This window comes from Prionailurus bengalensis, chromosome D4 (assembly GCF_016509475.1).
Source record: "Prionailurus bengalensis isolate Pbe53 chromosome D4, Fcat_Pben_1.1_paternal_pri, whole genome shotgun sequence".
Taxonomy (NCBI): Eukaryota; Metazoa; Chordata; class Mammalia; order Carnivora; family Felidae; genus Prionailurus; species Prionailurus bengalensis.
The window spans coordinates 71,586,988-71,605,841 of record NC_057359.1 but is presented as its reverse complement, the minus strand read 5'-3'; the positions used below and the strand labels follow the sequence as shown (position 1 = coordinate 71,605,841).

The following is an 18,854-nucleotide window of genomic DNA, read 5'->3' as shown; positions in this document are numbered from 1 at the left end:
AGAATTCAAACTATACTGTGCTCCCAAATGTAAATGGCAAAATATCCATTCGGCATAAGATGGCGCCTTAGATACCTGACATGAAATCATTTCCTTTCTCTCCCTCCCACCCCCCCCCCCATAATTGTTCTAAGAATACTTTACAGGGAGAAGGTGGTTACCTCTGCATATGGTGTGTGTAGATGATGTGCTTATGTTGTATGCCAGAAGATCCATCAAAGGAAAGCCAAGTTAGATAAACAGTCTAAGGAAAACTCCAATGCATTGCCAGGAATAAATGCATGTGTAGATAAACACTGAGATTTCTGACTTACTCTATCTTGAACCATGTTTCTATTAGAGGTAAAATTTGTTCTCATATTGCAATTTAAATTCATCTATGCTCCCTTTTGTGTTTATAAGCTCAGATAAAGCTTGAGAGGATATTTTATTTCGGAACATGAGGGCACATTGTTTTGGTTTTTTTCAAACTAAGTAAAATAAAGGTGGGGGAAAGAGAGATCTAGAGTTAATTAGCTCACATGAGAAGAGGTCATGTGATTTTTTATTTAGACTGAGTCCAGGCGGTGGTGATTGGGAAATGTTTAACAATATACTCATTAAGTTTTTTTTAGATTTTAATTCCAGTACAGTCAACATACAGCGTTATATTAGTTTCAGGTGTACAATGCAGTGATTTGTCCGTGCTCATCATGACAAATTCTCTCCCTAATCCTCACCACCTATCTCACCCAGCCCCCACCCACCTCCCCTCTGGTAACCATCTGTTTGTTCTCTATAGTTAAGAATCTGTTCCTTGGTCTCTCTCTCTTTCTCTCTCTTTTCTTTGCTCATTTGTTTCTTAAATTCCACATGTTACTGAAATCATGTGGTATTCGTCTTTCTCTGACAGCTTTCCTTTAGCATTATACCCTTTAGGTCCATCCATGTCGTTGTGAATGGCAAGGTTTCATTTCTTTTTATGGCTGGATAAAATTTCATTGTATATACACATCACACCTTCTTTATTCATTCATCTATATGAGGGCACATTTTGAGTTTTCTACTCATAAAAGAAAATTGTGCAAAGATACCTGGGGTAAACCACAAAGGAGACCTTTCATGTTTGCTTCTTTTTCTTTCTAATAAATTCTTTCTAATTAGTTTAGTCTTTAGTGATTAAAGCTGCCCCTTTATCCTTCAAAAGGGACATGGTTTTCTCCCTCTTACTGCCCATTATGGTGCCATTTGCCCATTTTCCTCTTCATGTGCCTAGCTTCTCCAGCCACGTTTCTTTGAACTGTCACTGCAGCTTTTCCATGAATAAACACTAAGATGAGGGCAATGCTCTGGTGTGTTTCCTAGCAGAGGAGAGCATAATCATAGAGTCCAGGAGATTTCTGTCTTTGGAGAACTGTACCTTGCTATATAATAAGACTGTTATCTAAAAAATCAGCCTTCATTTGCTGTGGGTGATGATATTGCCATTTCACAATTGCATAGCAGCACTTAAGAACTGCCCTTAAGTTAAACTTATTTCATAAATGATAATTCCAGGCAGGCACAGGCTGGGAGAAAGTGAAAGTGGATTGTTACTTTTTCTTTAGCATCAGACAAAATGTTTATGAAAGGGTCATGGAGTAGATTAGTTCTCGAAAGGCTAGGTTGGCAATATAGTAACTTTCAGAGATTCAGACCCCCTTTGGGAGCAAGAACCTCCACTTTTGCAGGAAGAGAATAGGATATGGTTGAACTAAATAGCTGCCTGATCTCAGAATATGTGCACTTAGATGAGCCCCCATCAGGCAGCTTTGGGTGGTTTTGGAGCCATGAGACCTGAAAAGAAGGTGCATTCATCTGGATTCATCTTTGGGCCCCAACGCTAGGGGCTTTGCATACTCCCAAACTCCGTTTAGCATGACTTTAATTGTAGTTGATCAGGTTACTAAAGAAACCTGGCAAAAACAATGGAGGGGAGGACCCAGAAGAATCCCAGCCCTATGGCTTATGTTCAGGACTTCTCTCTGACATGCTGGATTATATATGAGTGACCAGTGGGAACTCAGGACTCAGCAGTCATGGTCAGGCAAAGATCGTACCTCTGTGAGCCACGTCAGGATGGAGACTCAGCTCATCAGCCTACTGTCTCTTTCAGGATTAGCTTGGCAAACTAGGGCTGCACAGCTTGCAGATGGGGCTTCAATTCGGTGACAGTGGAGAAAGAAAAGGTGAAAGAAACAAGGTGGCATGATAGGAAATCTGTGAGGATTATAGTTGTAGTTACGCCATGATGTTTAGCTTTCTCAGATGATGTATCTGGAGCATGCGTTTATTCTTTTGAGAACTTTTTTTGCATATTTTCCTTAAAATTAAAAAAAATAAATCAATACAGTATTAAATGCTGCTGCTTTTTTTGGTTAGACATTTTATTGCTTTTTCTAAACTAGTCACAGAAAAAGAAAGCAGACAAACTCTTTATAAGAATAAAAGAGTACCTAAGTGTAGGTAGTAGAATACAGCAAAGACTTAAATAGGTATGTAGTCCTGTCTTTTAAAAATTAAACACCTGAGGGTTTCCTGGGTGGCTCAGTTGGTTAAGTGTCTGACTCCTGGTTTTGGCTCAGGTCATGATCCCACGATTCGTGAGTTCAAGCCCCGCATCAGCCTCTGCCCTGACAGTGTGGAGCCAGCTTGGAATTCTCTCTTTCACCCTCTCTTTCTCTGTCTCTGTCTCTGTCTCTGTCTCTCTCTCTCAAAATAAATAAATAAACTTTAAAAAATTGAACATCTGATATATATCCATTATATCTCAGTAATGAGAAACAACTGTTAGATGGAATATTATCCAGAAAAGCTGTATATAAGTGTGTGAAAAGTTATCAAGCACCTAGGAATAATAAGAAAATAGGTGTAAGAGCTCTTTGAGATTGTTTATCAAACTTTAATAGACATTAGAGATGACTTGGGACACCTGCGTGGCTCAGTCGGTTGAGCGTCTGACTCTTGGTTTTGGCTCAGGTCGTGATCTCCTAGTTCCTGAGTTTGAGCCCTGCATCGGGCTCTGTGCTGACAGTGAGGAGCCTGCTTGGGATTCTTTCTCTCCCCCTCTGTCTGCCCCTTCCCTGCTCATGCTCTCTCTCACTCAAAAATAAATAAATAAAAACAAAACAAAGCAAAAGAGATGACTTAAATAGATAACTATCAGTAGATTGTAAGATTCGTTGATTTGATGTGAGTTCCCTGCAAATGCATTTTATAGATTGAATGTGATCACAATAAAAATCCTATTTTTTTTGGAAGCCTCACAGGCCAGTTGTAACACTTATATAAAAATACAAAACATAAATAAAAACCAAAAAAAAATGTAATCTTAAAGGAGAAGAGCTAGGTGGGAAAAGCTGCACTTCCAGGTATCAGAATTTATTATAAAGTTATAATGAATAAGGCAGTGGGGTGTTTGTGTAAGGATAGATAAACCATCAGAAGAAATAGACACTAATCTACACACATATCATTATTAAAAAATTGGAACATGATAATAAGGAAACATTCTACTATTAGACAATTTCGATGGGCTAATGGGAAATAATTTTTCATTTTTTTCATGGATGAATTACTTACTATTTTCATCTGTGAGTTCAAGAAAGGTGTGTTTAAAGGTGGTGGTTGCTTTATGAAAGTCAAGCTCTCTGGGCTACTGAATTTGAAAGTTTCAAGAGAACAGATATTACAAAAACTGAGTAAGAAGTACTCAATCCTTACAAGTAGGTGATGTGTTTCTCTCCCTTTTATAGATGAGGAAACGAAGTCCTGAGAGGGGGGTGTTAGATAACCAGCATTTCAACTCAGGTCTCACAGATTCTAAGGCTTCAGCTCACATCCTCTGCAAATCTATGATGGTGCTTCCCCTACCCCTTGCTGTCTCCCAGGAAACAGGAGTCGCAAGTGAAACACCCTCCCATATTCAGGTTATTCAATAATCACTCCTTGGGCCTGGTGTAACCTGGAAGGGTGTTGCTACCCTTCCCTCTCCTTCCTTCCCCTCCCTCTTTTACTGACATCACAGCCAATTGGCTGTGACTCAGAATGAATTAGCCCTTTTGTTGTTGTGGTTGGTTTTTTGTTTTTGTTTTTGTTTTTTATGTTAAGTAGAGACGAGCATAGAGTGGTGTAACACAGTCATGTATCTGTTACCTGACTTTGTGAAATTTGAACACTTTGATGTCATTGCTTCCAAATCTTTTGGTCTTTAATAAATGAAACAAATAATTACAGATAAAGCTGAAGCCCCTTGTAGTCTGCCAAAATATGACTCATTAGCCCTCTTGGCTCAGATCATAAGTTGATATTTGTCATCTCCTTGCGTATGTTTGTGGGTATATATACATATGTGGGAAAATATAAACAATATATAGTATTTTTGCAAGTTTTAGGTTTACTTATTTTGAGAGAGAGAGAGAGAGAGTGCTTGGGTGCATGCATGCACGCACACGAGGCCAGGGGAGGGACAGAGAGAGAGGGAGAGAGAATCCCGAGCAGGCTCCACACTCAGCACCGAGCCCAGTAGGGGGCTCGATCTCACAACTGTGAGATCATGGCCGGAGCTAAAATCAAGAGTCACAACTTAACCAACTGAGTTACCCAGGGGCCCCTATTTCTGCAGAGTTTTAACATTCTTAAAAATGGTGTACTGCATTGTACTGAATAAAATGCTTGAGTCCTCAGCATATAGAAAGCTCTACTTTGTTCATTCTCACTGCTTTATAGCATACCTTTCTGTTTATATGGCAATTTACCCGTTTTCCAGTTGACAAATAATTATGTTGCTTCTGACATTTCAGTCATAAGAAATACTCTCTTATAGAAGAGTAGCGATGAAAAGTCTTGGGCATGACTCCTTAGCACATGGGTGAGTTTTTCTAGGCTTAGACTTTCTCGGTCACGTGTATGAATGTGTCCAACTTTAGTGGTTTTTGCCAAATAGTTTTTCAAAGCAAACGTGCTAAATTTTACTCCCACCAACACCGAATGACCATCCTCACCAACTCCTGATATTTTCAGACGTGTTAATTTTTGCCAAGACAGTGGAGATAAGTTGTATCTGACTGCAGTTTGTGTTTAACTCTCTCTTACTCCCTGGAAGAGTAATCTTTTCATGTGATTATTGGCCATTAAGTTTCTTTTTCTGTGAATTGCCTATGCTTATCTTTGTCTATTCTGTTACTGCATTGTTTGGCTTTTCCCTTTTGATTTGTAGGAAGTTTTTACATTTCACTGTAAGTCTGTTTTGTGTGCATTGCCAAAATTTCTCCTAGTCTCCAGCTTCTCTTTTCACTAATTATAAAGTTCTGTTGCACAGAAGTCTTAAATTTCTAATTAGTCATTTTGTCAGTGTTTTGACCTTGTTTAGAAAAATCTATTTATGGGTTACAAATAGATGCCTTATTTTCCTTTCAAAGTCTTAGAGACTTATTTTTTCACATATTATATTTTTTCACATATTTATATTACCTGAAATTAATTTCTGTGTATATGGCATAGATAGTTTATTTTATTTTTTCATACAGATGAACAGTTATGCCATTTTCTCCATTGATGGGTAAAGCAAGTCTCTAATACCGAGTTTCTGGCGCTCTGTTCCTTTGGTCATTCATGTATTCTGGGGACAACATCACAATGTCTTAACTACTGTCACTTTCAATAAAATGTGGTATTCTATAGGGCAAAGAACTTCCAAGTTTTCCTGGATATTCACATTCTTTTATAGCTCCATATCAACGTTTAGGAAACTTGTCAGGCACCATGAAGAACCCTTTGGGATTTTTTTCATTTTATCGCCCTGAATTAATATATTTATAGTGGGAATATTGGCATCTTAATATCTTTCTTTACCCATAAAATATTGTCTCTGTCTATAGGAACATAGTTGATTCATGTGGCTTGATGTTAACCCAGCAAACTTGCTAAATTCTATTCATACAGTTATCTTTGTATTTTCTGTGTAACGGATTATCTCATTTGTGAAAAACAATAAGGTTTTTCTTTTTCAATTCTTTTTGTTTTTTGTTTTTGTTTTGTTTTTCTTACAGTTTGGCTATGACCACGAGTACATGCTAAAAAGCAGTTGGTAATTTGTTTCATTTGTTTTAAAAAGGAGTACTTCCATCAACTATGACAATTGCCACAGATCTTTTATCAAGTTAAGGAAGCTCCCTTCTACTTCTAGATTGCCAAATTATCACAAAAGGGCACTAAAACTTACCAAACACATTTATTCATGTCTATTGAGATGATCATTGGCTTTATTTTCTTACCTTGAATTTGTGTGGTGAATTATATTATTAGATATTTAAATGCTAGATCATGTTTGGATTCTGGAATAAACCCTGTTTAGTCTTGATATATAAAGCTATATTTGTATATTTTATATTTGTATATAATTATGTTATATAATTAGATATTTTAATATAATTACATATAAACATGTATAAATATATAATATGTAATATATAACATATTTAGGAGCTCTCATGTATGTTCCTTAAAAATATTGGCTAATAGCTTTTATTCCTTTTTAAAAATATTATTTATTTTGAGAGAGAGAGCGTGAGTGGGGGAAGGGCAGAGAGAGAGGGAGAGCCCAATGTAGCGCTCAAATCCACGAACCATGACCTGAGCTGAAATCAAGAGCCAGATGCTTAATTGACCGAGCTACCCAGGTGCCCCATTAATTTCTTTTATTCTTAATCTCCTTGTTTGTTCTCATAGTAATGGTGACTTCATACAAAGGTAACCAAATAAACTTTGAAAATATAAAACCAAAACAATAATATCAAGTAATTTTTGGTAGGTTTGATAAATGGAAGCACAATGCTGAGTGGCGGTAACATGATACATGGGAGCAGAGACACTGGAGAGAAGGCTTGCATCAAGGGAAGAGGGTCACCTTTAGACTTTATCAAGACTGCACGTTAAAATATTAAGAATAAGCATTAAAGAACAGAATTAGAAAGTATGGCTGTTGAAATCTTTGAAGTGGAAAGAGGGAAATACAGAAGCTCCATTTGTTCAGTTCGGTCTTCCATCTGATGTTCTTGGGTCTAATCCTGCTGTGGACTTTGTCCTGGTTCTCACATGTTATTCCTCCTGTGCCCTTATTCTTCTGGATGACAAGTTTGTCTTGGGTGGGGGCTGCTCTGAGAGAGTGCGACCTGTCTGGCCGCACTGAGGTCCGGCCCTCCCGAGAGGTTTGTTGCTGGCCAGTGCCAGACAATGTGGAGCAGGAAGGGGGAGGGGCTATCCCAAGCTCAGGACCATGGTTTCTGGTAATTTCTCCTTCTGTGGCTTTGCAGACTTGACAGGTAGTTGAATTTCAAATCACAACTGTATGTGATTTATAGGCTTGGGGTCATGACTCCTTTTATCTGTTTCCTAGCCTGGAGCCTAAGCTAAGACAGACAAACTTCCTTGTTTTCCCCAGAGCAATTGGGTAATTTTTTTGTTTTTTCCTGGTCTACTCTTTTACTGATGGGGAGATCTTGAAGACTTCTAGCTTAGTGATTGTTCTCAATTCTAGCTCACTGCCTCCTACAAGGCTGAGGGCTCATCTTCTTTGGCCCGGTAATATTTAATGCCCAGTCTCCATAATCTGTCAATGTATTACCAGGGGGACCTATTGCCTTGGCTTGTGGTTCCCTTTTACTCAATAATGCATTGAGAAGACTATTACATTTTCTCCATAACCTCTTAATGTTTTAATGATTTTTGTTTTCATTCCCTCCTCTTAGACCAACTCAAATTTTTCTCTGGAATTTTGGTAAGTAAAATGTTTCTCACTTTATCCCTGCCCATTACGAGGGGCTGTAACAGATATAAAGTATTTTCACGGAAGTACAATCTGCTTTCCCTAGTTTCTGATTACATATGGACACATCTTATTCATATACGTTGTTACTTTATAAGAAGTAGTATCTTGTGTACCTTTTCAGGTAAACTCAAAAAATCTTGTAGTTGCCATTCTTCAGCTACTCTAAGAATTCTAGCTTTCAAACATTTTCAGCTTCTATCAGCATTGTTTTGTGGCCCATTTTCTATCTCTAGTGGCAGATCATCTCACTTTTTTGTTTGTTTCTAATTTGAGGCTCTAAAAGCGGGTGAGAACAATTTTGCTTAATAGAGACTTAATGGCAGTTAATTCTGTGCTCTTTTCTCTCTCTCTCTCTCTTATTTCTTTTTTCTTTTCTTTCTTTTCTTTTTTTTTTGGAAGGGGGAAGAAATGTGTAGAAGGTCTGATTATTTTAGATTGAAGAACTTGAATTGCAGGGGTCTAAGAGAGCATCCGCACCTTACTTTACGAATAAGAAAATCAACATTCAGAGCAATTATGGGATTTACTAGAGACCAATTAGCTGGGGAGCATCAGAATCGGGAAGAAGTGTTCACTCCATTGTTGTACTTTAGCAGGAGTGGGAAACCAACTCGGCTTGATTTATATCTTATTACTGGTCATTTATCCAGCATAGATTAAAATCTCTCTTTTAGCATGTCGGTTGCATACATACTCACATTCTTATCTAAATAGTTACTAAATCACATAGGTTTAATCACCAGTCAGTTAGCTTGTGCCAAGTATTCCCTTTTTCACTTGGTCAATGAATATATTGTGTTTCAGGAGATGAGAAATCACACTGGGTGGACTGTGAGAGGCTCTACAGTGGGGGCACCAGGGGTCTGGTACCCTTGTCAGGTGTAGTATAGCCCAGTGCCCCACCCATACCTGGCCTTCCAGGAATGTCTGTGACTGTGCAAATAATAAATGAAGTGCACAGTGAAAATGAACACCATATGCACCTCTCTTCAGTGCGGGCTCGGCAGAATTGTTATGACTTCTTTTGAGATCACATGCTAGGGTGAGGTCAACTTCTGAGATTTGGAACATCTGCTCTGCAGAGCTCCAGGAGACTCCTCCCTCCGCCCCATCATCCTGAGATGTGATTGGTGGATGTGAAAAAGGCATGGATGTGGGCTTCTCTTTTTAGCAGTGAGGACAGTATTTTTGGAATAATCCTGTTTCATTTGCATCTTTGTTCCTTGGGCAGTGTAGAATTCTGTAACTTCTCTCATTACAGAGAGATTTCTAATTATGCTGATGGGGAGTTTAGCAGAATAAAGTTTAAAAAAGTCCTGAGTTTTGCCTGATCATATTTTTGTTTCCTCTAAATTTCTTACAATAAGTAGGATAATGATTCAATGAGGTGGTTTTTTCAAAATTTTGAAAATTATTGTTACAACTGTAATGATGTGTCTTGATTCTTTCTTGTGTAGTAAGAGAAAATTAACACATTCTTCTCCCACATTTCAAGTTCTTATCTATAAAGGGATTTTACTTCCAGAGTAGGTTATTTTTATAAGTATGCTTTCAGGAATTATTGTTATTATTATTACTATTATTTTTTTATGTTTACTTTTGAGAGAGAGAGAGAGAGACAGAGTGCAAGCAGAGGAGGGGCAGAGAGAGAGGGAGACACAGAATCCGCAGCAGGCTCCAGGCTCTGAGCTGTCAGCACAGAGCCCGACACGGGGTTCGAACCCATAAACTGTGAGATCATGACCTGAGCCAAAGTTGGATGCTTAACTGACTGAGCCACCCAGGCACCCCTAAAGAATTATTTTTGATATTTGCTCTAAGTTTTGGAGCCACATGAAGAACACTTACTTAGACTCCAGTGTTTTGGAGGGTTTTGATACTTTGTGCCACTGTTTCTGCTCTATTGTGTTTTTTATTTTTACTTCTCTCATGGCTTACTTGCCTTTGTAGTTTTTAGGAAGGAAATGTAGATGTTCTTTGGGACTGCCCACATTTTTGAGACCATTGTATATTATCCTCATATGGGGAACATGAATATAGTTGGCTGTAGAATTTATGGACCTCATTTTCTCCTTGTGATGGAGATTCTGATCGCTTGTGTTCTGTCCTTTGGAATTCTATGGCAGTAGCTTGATGATACCCTGTTCTGTCTCTTTGTTTAGATGTTGATTTGTTTGCTTTTTGTTTATTTTTATTTTTTTGTACTTAAAGATTTTTATCTTTACCCTTGAGATTCCAAAATCTAACCAAGCTGTATCTACATTTTAGTTGTTTTTAATTAGCTCTGTTTTGTAATTTATATAAATGTAAACCAGTAATCTGAGGTCTTTTCTTTTTTTTTTTTTTTAACGTTTATTTATTTTTGAGACAGAGAGAGACAGAGCATGAACAGGGGAGGGGCAGAGAGAGAGAGAGACACAGAAGCAGAACCAGACTCCAGGCTCTGAGCCATCAGCCCAGAGCCCAATGCGGGGCTCGAACTCACGGACCGTGAGATCGTGGCCTGAGCTGAAGTCGGCCGCTTAACCGACTGAGCCACCCAGGCGCCCCTGAGGTCTTTTCTTCTTAAGCAGGAACTTACGTTTCAAGCCATATTACTTCAGCTTTGTCCTGATCTTTCTTAGAGTCCTAATATAACCACACGTTTCCATCTGTGTGCCTCCTTTCCTTATATTCCTGCCATCCCTCACCTTCTCTGAGCGCTGATGAATTTCTTAAGTATGTCTTCAGCCTGCCATTTCCATTTCCTGGAATTTTTACACTCCATTTCACTGTGTGAATTGCTGTTTTTAATTCAGAAATTGTTTTCCATCTCTTTGGTGGGCACAATAGTGGTTTTTCAAAGATGTCCGATACTTAGTCTCTGGAACCTGTGAATATGCCTTACTTGGCAAGATGTGATTAAGTTAAGGATTTTGACATGGGGAGATTGTCTCGGGTTATCTGGGTGGACTCAGTCTGGGTGGACCCTTGTGGAATCACAAGGGTCTCTAAATGTGGAAATGAGGTGGGGCCGGGGGAGCTGGTGTTAGAATGAGGTAATGTGAGAAAGACTTGATGAGCTATTGCTGGCTTTGAGGATGGAAGTAGGCCATGAACCAAGGAGTGTGGACAGTCTCCACAAGTTGGAAAAGACAAGAAAAATTCACTCTAGAACCTCTGGAAAGGAACACAGCTCTGCTAACACCTTGATTTTAGCCCAGTGAAGCCCACTTTGGACTTCTGACCTCTAAGACTATAAAAGAATAAATTTACATTTAAGCCACTAAACTTAATAATGGTTATTTGTTACAGTAGCAATAGGAACTATTACAATCTCTATGTAGTTTTTACTGGTTTTTTGTTTGGTTGTTTGTTGTGTTTTTTTCATTTTGGTCTTCACGATGGCTTGTTTTATTTTCAGTGCTAGTACCCTAACAAAGTACGTTGAGAATCCTGTAACTTAATCTTTTTCTTTTTAAACACCACTCCCCCCCCCCCCCCAACCATAAATCTGCTTCAAGGGGAGGTGTTTTCTTTTCTTCAGAATGGTCCTCTCCTTTGCGGTTGCATTTTTGTCTTACCCTATTTGATAATTTTTTGCTGTTTGCTGTGTCATTATAGGCATGACTACCTGAATGGGTTCTAGTCCAATCATAGTTAAGTTAGATTCTCCAGAGCTTAGTGTGGGTTTCACCCTAGGTCCCTTCGGTCCTGAAGAAGTAAAAAGCCTGTGGCTGTTACCCTATTGGTGGCTCTGCCAGGGTCTCCTTCACTTATTCTCCAGCCCTGCTTCTGTTTGTAGATGAAAAGAGAGGGGATTTAATTCTTCTTTCAGTTCAATCCTGTTATACATTCCTCTTTTTCTCAGATATATTCTGCCTTTTACTACTTTAATCCCAGGCACATTTTATACTGTCTTAGTATTTAGCTGGCAATTTTTATGACATATAAAGTTGTTATCCAGAATTTCCTTAGTGTAGAATTTTAAATCTGAGGTTAACCTTATGTAAAATTTAGCTCAATCTTCTTATTTCACAGATGATAAAATAATCATGTAAGTTATGTCGTTAAAGGTGGTATGGCTTTAACGATTCCGTTTTTGAAGGATCCGAGATGGCAGAGGATTTGGTCACGTGCCATTTGCTAATGCAGCATGTGGGATACGCTAGAGAATATCTGTCGGTTTCACTCTTCTTAACACATCGTGGCTTAAAAAGACAATTTGCGCTTTTTTAATATGTTTTTATCCTTAGTTTAGTTTTTCTAAGTTGGGAAAAGTGAAGAGGCTGCATGTATCACCAGTTGACTTTGTTAACAGTTGGTGTTCAGAAGTTGGAATGCTGTGAAGTACTATGTGCTTCGTATTTGGCGCAAAAATGTAGGTGTCCAGAAAAAGTAAATGGTTATAGGAGCTAAAGGAAAGAAGGCAGCCTTGCATTTATAGTTAGAATATATTTTTTGTATATTGTATATCTTTCCAGAAAGGAAAGTTATGAAGTGTAAACATCTCTGGAATTATCTTTAATGGATTAATGCAACCTATATATTTGGCATCTAATCTGTCTAACGGTTGGATGCTATACGACAGTGAACAAGAAGGTGAGAATCTCTGTTCTGATAGGGTTTATAGCCTAGTATGAGGAAGAGTTAATTGAGCCATTATTAATATACGGTGTGGTAAGTGCTGTTATGGGAAAAATATAGGGAATTGTAGTAGAAAACACCTTGCCTCGACTTGGGAATGGTTAGGGAAGTTGAGTAGAAAGAATAACCTTTCAACTGCACGAAGAATGAAAAAAAGGGAGCCAGGTAAAAATAGAGGGAAGATTGTTTGGGGCCAGTGGAAGTCAAGGTGTGGTCCCTGGACCGGCAACATCAGTATCGCCTGGGGCCCCACTTCACATCTGCTGAATCAGAAATTTTCAGAATATGCCAGTAGTCTGTATTTTAAAATCCCTCCAATCTGCGTTGTCTCCAATCTGATGTAGAAAACCACTGCTCTTAGAAACGGAGATGAGAGAGAGCACAACACATTACATAGAGCTGAAGCAGAGAGTTGGAAGTCATTAATAGTTTGAGTTGAGGTTGGAGGGCAGGTGAGGCCTGATAAGGTGGTTGAAGAGTTTAGATTTTTATCTTAAGTGCACTTGTAAGCCATTGGAGCATTTTCAGTAGGAAAACAGCTTGGTCAACCTTGTCTTTTAGAAAGATCACTAGAGAGGAGATGGGCACTGGGTAGAGAGAACACTTAGTAATCCCCTGTAGTAATAATGCTGGTGGCCTTGAGGATGGAATAAAGTGTGCAGGTTGAGTAGATGCTTAGGAAGGAGAATATACAGGGTTTGGTTATTAAGTGATGAGAATAAGGGGAGAAGGAATTCCCAGGGTTAGCCCTCAGGCCACTGGGGAGATAATGGTTCTCCAGGCTCGGGAATAGAGAAGATGGCAGTAGCAAGTTGGGGATCAAGAGGGAAATTATGACTTTGTGTTTTATTTTGAGCACAGACACTGAGTACTGAGTGCCCTATGGGGTAGTTAGTCAGAGATACCAGTAGGCAATTTGATATTTGGCTAGAGCTTAGGAAAAAAGTATATGTTAAATTTGGGAGTATCGCTGATATATAAGATAATTGAAATCTTGGGGGACATATTAGAAAACTCAGTGAAAATGTGTTGACTGAGTATATAACCAGTGTAGAAAGATCAATGATGTGCAGAACGTGGGGAACCCTCAGAAATAACTAAGAAGGACCAGCAATAGAGAAGGATCAAAATCCAGGAGAGTATGATGTCATGAAAGCCAAAGAAAGAATGATCTGAAAAGGGCTTTTCAGCCATGTGTCTAATGCTCTGAAGACAAGACTGGTGTTACTTGGGGAAGTTATATGGAACTAAAGAATTTAATGGAGTGGATTTGATGGAGGGGTTGGGGTAGAAGCCCTACTATAGTTAATTGAGATGTTAGTGAGAAATGAAGTAGTTGGCTATGAAGGAGAAAAAGGATCAAAGCTGCAAGGTCAAACGGGGTCATGACAGACCTCTCTCTTTCCTCCTCTCCTCCTCTCCTCCTCTCCTCCTCCTCTCCTCCTCCTCTCCTCCTCCTCTCCTCCTCTCCTCTCCTCTCCTCTCCTCTCCTCTCCTCTCCTCTCCTCTCCTCTCCTCTCCTCTCCTTCCTCCTCTCCTCCTCTCCTCCTCTCCTCCTCCTCTCCTCCTCCTCTCCTCCTCCTCTCCTCCTCCTCTCCTCCTCCTCTCCTCTCCTCTCCTCTCCTCTCCTCTCCTCTCCTCTCCTCTCCTCTCCTCTCCTTTCCTTTCCTTTCCTTTCCTTTCCTGGCAGAAACTAAACTTACTTGAATGTAGATAGGAAAGATTAAGGGGAGAGGGAGAGAAGGAGGAGTGAGGGGGAGATACAAGGAGGAGAAAGGAAACAATTTATAGAACAAAGTTCTTGAAATAGTAGAAACACATAACACTTGGATGATAAAAGGTATACTCCTTCCATTGTAACAGAAGGAGAAAGGATGGATTCTTGACTAGGTCTTTTTTTTGCTGGGAGAAGGGTGAAGGAGTCCCAGTCTGATGGTTTCTGTTTTCCTCCTGTGGCAATTGCTGTGAAAAGAGGGAATATGGGACTCAAAAGAGAACAGTAGGTGAGCTTAAGTTAGTCACTATGGAGAAAGTAGAGAATAACAATTAGGGAGAAAAACAGACTTCTTGTGCTACTGAAGTCTCAGATGAGGTTAGACTTATGAATTTATGTCAGAACCAATCTGCCAGATGTGTTGATTTTCTCTAACATTGCTCAGAAGCCTTGCTGTCAGTGTGGAAGTGGCAACCAACTGCACTCATCCAAGACTGGGGTTGCTCCAAGAAATTGTTGTGGAAGTACATCCAGGCAAGTAGATTAAAAGAGAAAGGTCTCTTCTTCCTTATCTGAAGTTACAAAATTCAAGAAGGGCCGAAAACTGAAGATTTTTTCAAAAGTCACCTAGTGGCAAAGCCTGCTCAGAATGAATTTATGTGAGGCTATTTATAACCTTTATTTATCAAATTTGTATATATTCATGCATTTTGCTTTAGAAAATAATGTGTGTGATTATGGGATGATGCTCTAAATTTTGATGGGGATGTTACATCATCTAAGGGTGATCTACTGTGTACCTGTTCTTAAAACCAGACAATTTTTGAATTCTGAAGGCTATCTGACCTCAGAATCTTCAAGAAGGGAATGTGTTCCTGTGTTAGCAATAAAGAGGCTGAAACATACTATGAAATCTAGGCCATATAAAAAAAAGGGGGGAGATGGGGAGGGTAATCCATTAGGGAAAGGTAGGATGCTTAAGGAAATAGATGACTTTGAAGAACTGATGTATTTGGGATCAAATGAGAAAATTGGAAGAATGGGAAGTGTGGTCAGTAATCAAATGTATAATTTATTTCCAAAGGGAGACAGTTCTGAGTGGTCACAAAGTGTAGGGTGTGACCATGGAAATGGGCAGCTGAGTTGTAATGGAATAGAAGAAGGTCATTAGAGATGAGGTCAAGAAACTGAGAGGCAAGAAAATTAGATGAAATAGCCAGAGTACTGGCAAGATTTGGGGTGGAATGGGACACTGCAAGCCAGGTTCTCAGATCTGCAGTGAACGAAACTCTTGGAAGGTACATCAGATACCAAAATGTGTAAGACAAGGTCTTCTTTCCTTTCTTGGGCGACAATCTCAAGAAACAGGTGATAAATAACAATACACGTGGTAAGTGTAATGACAGAAACATGATCTAAGAGCTATTAAAGTCTAAATAAGAGGCTTTAAATGTCTGGACAAGTCAGAAGACTAACCATTTAATAAGCATTTCACACTGTTCCAGAATGTTCAGCGTTCGGTAAACATTTATGCGCAACCTGTAGATATTCAGTGGAACATTTGGTCAAAAATGGTGGTTGAAACTGTCGTATGTGCTAAGTCATTTATTAAACGTACAAGATAAAAAAGAAAAAGGATGTGAGCTGTCTTAAATAATTTCTGATTCTAGGAGTCTCGGAAAAACTGAAGGCTTCAGGCAAAGTGATTTATTCTTTTTGATGTGTAGTTTTCTCATGTCTCCTTTATGCTACTTCATCTAATTGTGTTTCAGTAGTTTCATTGACTACCTATATTCTGTTATACACTTGTTCAGTCCTTTTTTGGATTCAAGTGAGTATAATTAATAAATGAATATATTCTAATCGATGTTGCAAAATAAGAAAAGACCCAATAAAACATGATCGCTTCACATTTTAGAAAAACCTGAAGCACGCTTCACTTTTTGTAGAGCAGTGTCAAAGTGTCAACTGCTCTTTGGAGGTTACATTAGGTAACATATTTATGTGCTCCAAAAAGAAAAACGTCCTCCAACGTCATAGATTGGTTGACAAATGCTATTCTGGGGATAGGGAGTCATGGGGGTAGACAGTGCTGACCACAGGAATGTCGAACAGCAAATGCTGGCTTTGGGCTAAGAAGCTTTGATGCAGAGTGACCTCTTTGAAATGTTGGTGCTGATGGTCTTTGTGGGGACTTGCATTACAAAATGTTTGTTACAGATGGAACATACAATGTGAGAACAGAAATGAAGAATAATAGGGCAATAATACCCTATCTGTAAACCAACTATGTTTATAGATTCCCTAAATAACAGGTCAAAATAGGTTTCACTATGGTAAATACTCCAATTGCAATTCTCTGCAAAGTTTTCATCTGTCTCATGTATTTTAGGCAAGATTTCTGGGCCATGTGGCTTTTCTAGTAGACTTCAATGACATACAGCCACCAAGCACAGACCTTGTCATTTTTTTTTAACTCCAACTGTCTTTAATCTTGAGGGCAGTAATACAGTGAAAAGCCTTGGGGTTTCAACATAATAATAGAATGTTATGCAGGGTCAGATTTTCAAATTCTTTGCTTTTTTTTTTTTTTTTGCCACATTTACCATACTATATGTCTTTAAATTTGGATCTGTGGTTTCTTCTTTCTTTCTTTTTCATCTTTTTTCCCCTTCTCTTTTAGTTCACAGCCATGAATGAACCACAGTGCTTCTACAATGAGTCCATTGCCTTCTTTTATAACCGGAGTGGAAAGTATCTTGCCACAGAATGGAACACAGTCAGCAAGCTGGTGATGGGACTTGGAATCACTGTTTGTATCTTCATAATGTTGGCCAACCTACTGGTCATGGTAGCAATCTATGTCAACCGCCGCTTCCATTTTCCTATTTATTACTTAATGGCTAATCTGGCTGCTGCAGACTTCTTTGCTGGGTTGGCTTACTTCTACCTAATGTTCAACACGGGACCCAATACTCGGAGACTGACTGTCAGCACGTGGCTTCTCCGCCAGGGCCTAATTGACACCAGCCTGACAGCGTCCGTGGCCAACTTACTGGCTATCGCAATTGAGAGGCACATTACGGTTTTCCGCATGCAGCTCCACACACGGATGAGCAACCGGCGGGTCGTGGTGGTGATTGTGGTCATCTGGACTATGGCCATCGTTATGGGCGCTATACCCAGTGTGGGCTGGAACTGCATCTGTGATATTGAAAATTGTTCCAACATGGCGCCCCTCTACAGTGACTCTTACTTAGTCTTCTGGGCCATTTTCAACTTGGTGACCTTTGTCGTAATGGTGGTTCTCTATGCTCATATCTTTGGTTATGTTCGCCAGAGGACTATGAGAATGTCTCGGCATAGTTCTGGACCCCGGCGGAATCGGGATACCATGATGAGTCTTCTGAAGACTGTCGTCATTGTGCTTGGTAAGTTTTGTCTCGACTGTTAAACTCACTCTGTGGATTTTCAGTGTCTTAACGTAAACCATATTAATTTAGGAAAATGGTAGACAACAAATGAGCATCACCAGGTGTGTGTGTATATTCAGGAATTACAAGGGGATGAGGCACTTTATAACAAATGTCTGTGGTGAAGTCAGCACACAAGTCTTTTTATAATTACAGAATTGGTGTTAGGGAAATGTCTCAGTGGTGTGCTAAATGATGATGTGAAAGGGGCCATGAATGAGTTTCGCTATCATATATTGAAAATACCAGCTTTCAAAAGGTTTCCATACAGCCCAAATTATGTTACTTTTGCCTTGTGGTCTTTTAATTATAGGTTTTCAGATAGAAAGTGCTTTATGTAATATGCATATGCTTTCATGTGTAGTCATTTTTATGAGGCCATTTCTAAATAAGTTATCTTTCACATTCTGTAGTTGTTGCTACATACATGGAGGTAAACGTATCAAGGTTTTATATAGGTTTGCTGCACAAAATGGATTGGAATTAATAGCATTCTATGACCATCTTTGTAAAAACTTATGTTTTATTCATTGATTTTGTTTTTAGTGGTGGAAATTAATTCATATTTCAAGGTGAAGAGCAAGATTTTATTCTTTTATATACACTCAGATAACTTTTGCCTTTATTGTTTTTCTTAGATTTAAACTCATGGTAATGCTCAGAGGAGTGTATTTATTCATTTCTGTACTCAGAAAATAGTTCTGAGCACCTAATAAGTTCCAGGCCACGTGCTGACCCTTGGCACTGTACCCAAGAAGTGGACAGGCACAGGAAATTTCTTCTTCTTCTTCTTTTTTAATGTTTATTTATTTATTTTTGAGAGAGAGAGAGAGAGAGAGAGAGAGAGAGAGAGCATGTGCACAAGTGTGCACAAGTGGGGGAGGGGCAGAGTGAGAAGGAGACACAGAATCCAAAGCAGGCTCCAGGCTCTGAGCTGTCAGCACAGAGCCTGAGGTGGGGCTTGAACCCACAAACCATGAGATCATGACCTGAGCTGAAGTCAGACGCTTAACTGACTGAGCCCCCGAGGCAGGAGCCCCTCAGAACATTTCTTTTTAAGCTTAGAGTACCTGTTTTAAAAGTTCACCCAGTGAGAATTTGTTTAAATAATTACCCTATTGAATTACATTTTCTCCATAGACTACATTTAAGCTAATGTGTGATCACAATTTGAAAACCTTTTTAAAAATCTTCA

At 39.1% G+C, this 18,854-nt stretch overlaps 1 protein-coding gene across 6 annotated transcripts in view; it reads left to right on the top strand.

The window, feature by feature from the left end:
- Nucleotides 1-18,854, top strand: part of LPAR1 (lysophosphatidic acid receptor 1) — a 135,519-nt gene that overhangs the window by 61,146 nt on the left and 55,519 nt on the right. For all 6 annotated transcript variants that reach the window (XM_043566423.1, XM_043566420.1, XM_043566424.1 and 3 more), the window contains one exon: nucleotides 16,870-17,617. In XM_043566423.1, coding sequence (XP_043422358.1) covers nucleotides 16,870-17,617 — 748 coding nt within the window. The remainder of the gene's footprint in view (nucleotides 1-16,869; nucleotides 17,618-18,854) is intronic.